The sequence below is a fragment of the Dermacentor variabilis genome, chromosome 11 (genome assembly GCF_050947875.1).
Source record: "Dermacentor variabilis isolate Ectoservices chromosome 11, ASM5094787v1, whole genome shotgun sequence".
Taxonomy (NCBI): Eukaryota; Metazoa; Arthropoda; class Arachnida; order Ixodida; family Ixodidae; genus Dermacentor; species Dermacentor variabilis.
In genome coordinates, this window is record NC_134578.1 from 95,206,624 (window position 1) to 95,212,623 (window position 6,000).

Here is a 6,000-nt window from a genome sequence, read left to right on the forward strand (position 1 = left end):
GTATGGAGCACAAGGTTGGAATTTACCAAGAAGAATATGCAAAACTTCATAAGTCAAACTAACTTTAACATTAGACGGAGAGTGACACAAGACCTCCCCTTTTCATTATTATCATTACAGTGCCACAGTTATCTGTGTTTAACCGGTCTAGTCATTTTACTGGAAGGCGACAATTTCATCAGAATGGAGAAGGAATTCCGAGGCAAAGTAGGGAAAGAAATTCTGAGGCAAAGTTCAAGTTCTAGAACTACAACACGTAGCTTTCTTATTAAAGCTGCACCCAGATGACTCCTTACGATAGCATGCACTAGACTCATCTTGGCCCAATACCTCATCCCGTTATGAAAACCGTTGCAGGGTCAATTTAAAAGAATGCATTCTTTTTTTTTTCCTTCGCACCAACACTTCCCACGTCTTTTCAGGTTCATGAACTCGTCCAGAGGGTACAATAACTGGACCTCATCTGGACTGACCTCTTGGTCCCCATGGTAGTGGTACCGAGTGAGGCCAGAGAGCCTTTAATGACCAAAACTCAGGCATTCATACATCCAGCATGAGTGTATGCAGCAAATATTTCTGTGCCAACGACGGTGCTAACTGCACGGCATCCCTAGTTCGACCACTCGCATTGGTGAAATGAATCCACACGTAAACACTGACAGCTGTGCAAACCTCCTTCCCTCTCACTCTGGGAGTAAGCCGAAGCCTGGCAGGAAGTTGATAGAATCAGACATTCACCTATAAAGCATTTCTAGGACTTCTGCAAAGAGCTTGGAAACACCAATTCTGGCAACACTTTTGCAAATGCAACATGCTTCAGAATTCCTTACTACTGTGAAAACCACTAAAAGATGCTAAATAATTTGTTCTGGAAGCACTGATTAAAGGAACTGATATCGGAAAGTTGTGCTTGAGGTATTCAAGGTGACAGAATGGTGAGATCCAGGGCTGCACTTCGTAAAAATCCATCGAGCCGCAAGACTTGGTTTGCCATTCATGTATGCAATTTTTTCACATATAACCCGCATTTGCATATGCAGACGAAGGCATCACACACAAGAAACTATGGTGTTGGCCACCCCTTCTGCTTCGTCCAAAACTGATAACAATACCATTATGTCTTTGAAGCATTTTGTAATGTAGCCATCATGGCAAAAATTATTCAACGCCATTCAGCAATTACATGTCGGCGCACAAAATTTCCTTCCACGCAACAACAGAACTGTGGAACCGAACTGTAAGGAATATAAACTAGATCATTTGGTTCTAGGATACGGCGTTGTGCAGTTTGCGCCTCCACTTATCTCTGACTGAAGTTCTAGACTCCCTCATTCCAGCCTCCCAGTGTATGTGAACCTTTGCCCCACGGAGAAAGACTGGCCCCGTGGGGTCAGGCTGTACTTTGATCTCAACAAACAAAAGCCTGGCCAACAGGGGATGCGCCTCCCGTTCCCCAATACAGAGTGGTCGTGCTGAGATTACGGAGCGGTGGCTCACAACAGCGAGTAGCCCTGATCGAGTCTCTTCAACAACGTGAGCATAGGCTGCCCGCATCAAGTTACCTTAAAAGAAGTGTGATGGTTGTCGGTTTGGCGAGCGACAGTTGCTGCAACACAAACGCTGGATGCACTTCACAATCTCACCATGCACTCAATCGTTTCCAACAGCGGGAGCATCCATTTTTGACCTAGTGCAACTTGTGCCCCCGAGTGTAGGAAAGAGGTAACAAGATGCCCATTTCTCAAAGGGCGCAAACCGAACCACGAACGTCACGAAGGTTTCATGTGAACCACAAGTGCACATTACTGAAAGATCAACACTCAAGTGCGCGACCAGTTCCGTGTTCATGTGTTTTTTTTTTTTTATTGCATGCAAGATTTGTTTGCTTCAGCAAGCCCAAAACTGCACAACGTTGCAGTGAGAAGCTACGAATGACTAATGCGTCATACAGTGCTCCTGCAGGACGCACCAATACAATAAGGAGCACCCAACCTGCATACTTGTGTGACCTAAGGCCTTCACTCACTAATAATACCTGCTAAGCAGCTCTCCTGCCTAGTAACCTGCCCATTTGTGCTTTCTTGATTTCAGAACAAAGAAACAAGAAAAATTTACTGCTCTAAATGCAAGTCAGGTGTTCCCTTTTGTATTGGTTTCTAGTGTACACCTACACAAGTCTGCAGATTTTACTTTCTTTTTTTTAAGGGAGGGACTCTATTCGTGTTGCACAGCTCCACAGATAACACCACGCAGTATAGTTCACTGTGTGGTTCACTGTATAGAACACCAAATTATATTACCATTTTGGGACTGATCACCGCTGGTTTGACACCAAAAGGCTTCAACAATTTTATTACCCAATACAGGTCTACTTTACCTATCGTGTCACATTAAGCATTTCTTCTTTTCTTATCCAAATTGTCTATGGGTTATTTACTAATTATGCGTTCCCTTTAAGAGTAAATTATACCATCCATGTGCAGACTTTCTTTCCTTCTTATGCACAACCACAGACAAGAACAAGCAGCAGTGACCAAAAGTGGCTGAAGCTCCTTAAACTTGTTGCCAAGTTTAGATGGTTTTAGAAGCAAGAAAGCTTGCGCTCTCATGAAGAGGCTGCGTCTTTGCAGGCTTCGTGATGACTTCATTAGATGAGCACCAAGAAGCCTGAACATCTTGCTGACTTCAAGGAACCTTCGAACTACCTCAGCATGGTCAGCTGATCTGTCTATCTTTAGTTCACAGTATCCCACGAGTGACAGATCACTTAAAGTAATGTTCCTAAGACTAGAACCACACCGCTACATGTACGTTTTGCAGAAATACATGCGTTACTCATGTTATGCATTTCAGTGTCAGTAAGAAATTAGGATTTGATTCATACATAGCAATAATCCTAAGGAATTAAGCAATGATCACCATGTAAGAACAGTAAATATGCACAGTTTTAAGCATGTGCCTTAACATGTTCAACTTTGACTTAAAGTCCTTATGAGAATGGAATGCTAGGCAGGATGGTTTGGTAACATCGTTGAAAAATAAGTTCAAAATCTGAACATGACACAGGAAAGGTTCTGTCCCATCCAAGTATCTGGGGGCACAAACCCCTTTCTCTTTTTACAAGTTTCCTAAAGTTACACCGAAGGCAGGAATCGGGATGTATGTGCTTCAGTGGTTCAAGTAGACACCACTGAGCTTTCTTTTTTTTTACACTTCGTCTGCAAGTCCCTTAATTAAATGAATGCTTTCAACTTGTTCCTGAAAAATACCACGGTTGCAATGCAACCACAGCCTGTTATTATGTCAAAGTTGCGAGTGAGCTTATCAAACAGACAGCGATGCTAGAAAAAAAAAGAAGTTCAGACCACTATATGAACAAAGGTTCAACGGCATGTGAATTTCTTGAAAAAAGGATAGATAGAAAACATATTGAAGTGACATCGATGACGTTTCCTCCTTTGAAGGCAGCAATTTGGCACAGCCCTTCACGGCAATGCAATGCATGCCCACACATGCAACAGCCGAGCTCCTACTTGTTAGAACGACTACATTCTGGTTAAGGGCTACTAACCCCTTTACGGCATAGCATGTATTTATCCTAATAAGAAGAATTCACTAAAAACAAATGGCTAGGCATTAGCGAAAAGTTCGGCTGTGTCTGTTAATAAGAGGTTCTGGTATGAAAGGCTGTTTAACTTCAAAGAAAGCTGAGGCTTTTGTAAAGGTCTTCATATTTCAAACACGAGATGAATACTTTGGCAGTGCAAAATTGCTTCAAGCAATTATTTCCTTTGCTACCTTACGTATTTGTGATAAAAGAAAATGGGCACTGCCTAGCTCCTGTCAGATTTTGGCACAAGCATTGAGTCACTTAAATACTGACTCACAGACATGCTTAGTCATGTACTTCCATTTGTGGATGACATCATTCGAGGGCACAGTAGCCACGCACTCTTTCGCATCACTTACCGATACAATGTCACTGTATCCTGTGACACTACCCCAGGATAATGTAACAATGGACAGAAACAATTAAAGTTTACATGAATGAGCACACGGCTTGTGAAAAATTTGTTGCGTGTACTGTTACACAACTACGTCAATGCAATCAGCCTGATTTTCACAAAACCTTATGATATCCAGAAAAACGGCGGGAATGACTTGTAAACCCGCTGCCGCGGAACTAAGGTATGCAGGGCAATCAAGGGAAATAAAAAAATATATAATAAACGGCCTACGGCAGCGACTTAGAGTAGTTGACCTAACACAGCATTTTCAATTCGACTCGCGTAGAGGGGCGGAAGCCAAGACACCGTGCCCGAAAGTGCAGTCACGAACTTAGACCAAACCGCCCCCCGCAAAGAAAGAAAGCCATTAGGGCGGTAGTAATTGACGCACACATAGCGGCGTTAGTGAGAGAAACCCAACGGCCAAGAACGCGAAATATCTTTCTTTAAATACTGTCACTGAAGCTACGCCGATCACGTAAAAACCACAGCCGCGTTTCAAACTGGTCTGCCACACAGAAGCGCGGCGTCATGGTAACCCGGCGACGCGCAGTCTACGAGACCACGTGCTACAAACCATAACCAAAAACATAAAAAAAAAGCCCCGAATGCCCTGTACCTATCTTTGCATAGTTTTCTAAGTTTTTTCAAGTCCAAAAGCTTACTTTTGCGACGACGAGCTCTAACCGTGGGTGCCGGTGGCGCGCTCCGGACGAAGTGCCACGAGATCGCCAACCGGCGGTGGTAGACGACGCGGCGCTACTTACGCAGTGCTCTTGCCCGAACATGTCGGGGCGGGCGACAACGCGCTCGCGCATAAGCGAGGGTTGGCCGCTGGCGTTGCAATTGCTTACGTTCTAGTTTCCTCTATTGTCGCACCCAGCAGGCAGTGTGATTCAGACCCGCGCGCGCCCGACATGCCTGTGCCGCCGTCGGACAAGCCTTTTTTTCAAACGTTCAAACGTTGAAATTCGAATATTTGAACGCCGCGTAGCATCGCCCGCCCGACTGCTTATCAGCCCGCGCGACGCTGGGAGGATCGACCGGCACGTCAACAACGTGCAACTCAAGAAACGGTGTTGTTTTCATGCTGTTTGTGTGCTGCGAACATATATGAGCCTGTTTGTCGTGGTCGGTGCTGTTTGTCATGCGTTTTACGCGAAATATGCGACGAAAATTCCGACGAGACGCGCCAAGCTGTCGGTTGTCGCGACCGGTCGAAGAACTCGGGGGAAAAATGCATACAGCCCGAAACGCATTTGTGCAGGCTTCGGTAGCGTCGCCGCCGCATGCGGCAACGCAGGGCTGCAGCGTCGGTAACGTTGAAAACGTGCAATATCGGAAAACAACTTTTCGCTTACCAGCAAATATGCCGAACGGATTCAGGGAGGTGCTTTGTTTTTGTTCCTGTAGTGCAAGGCTCGGCCACCAGAGGTGACGTCGCAAAAAGCAAACAACTTGTGAAATGTCGTTGAAAGAACTATAAAACACTTTAATTAGTCTTTTAACTTGTCAGAAATAGTTTACGTGCTGAAAAAGCCCAAGAATTTTTAAAAGAGGCCAGAATTCAACCGGCTGACAGCACTTTTAGGCTTAAGTTGGTTGTACTATAATTCGGCCTAGTGTATCTATCAGGAGGTGCCCGCTGAAGCAACGTTTAATTAGGGGCCGATGGCGCTGCTAGCGAAATGGGTGTTCGACATAATAGTGTTGCGGCCGCCAAGGGCGATTGTGCGTGTAGTGGGTTGTAGACGTTCTCTGTGGATGTTCCTAAACCGGTGCTTTTATTTAAACAGGAGCGTAATTATGGCATATATGTGGCATATATCCGTAAGTTTGAAACATCGAGTGCACAGCATAATTTGTTCCCTTTTTGTTGTTTTCTGGAGCGTCGATCCTCTCCTAGTGGGCGCGTGCATGCTGTACGAACGGCCAGTTTGGAGCCAGTAGCTCACTTAGTTGCAAAAATGTACATGTACAGATATTTCAATGT

At 44.8% G+C, this 6,000-nt stretch overlaps 1 protein-coding gene across 5 annotated transcripts in view; it reads right to left on the reverse strand.

Annotated features, from left to right (window-relative positions):
* LOC142563881 (E3 ubiquitin-protein ligase Mdm2-like) overlaps window positions 1-5,469 on the reverse strand; it is a 70,707-nt gene extending 65,238 nt beyond the window's left edge. Inside the window, exon 1 of one of the 5 annotated variants that reach the window (XM_075674566.1) lies at window positions 5,369-5,469. Coding sequence is in view for 1 of the 5 variants with exons in the window: in XM_075674563.1 (XP_075530678.1) it covers window positions 4,673-4,825 (153 nt within the window). In the remaining 4 variants the exon portion in view is untranslated. Of the gene's footprint in view, window positions 1-4,672; window positions 5,313-5,368 lie in introns of those variants that run through there. The other 4 variants (XM_075674564.1, XM_075674567.1, XM_075674563.1 and 1 more) reach the window with 4 other exon arrangements.
* Window positions 5,470-6,000: the final 531 nt, after the last annotated feature.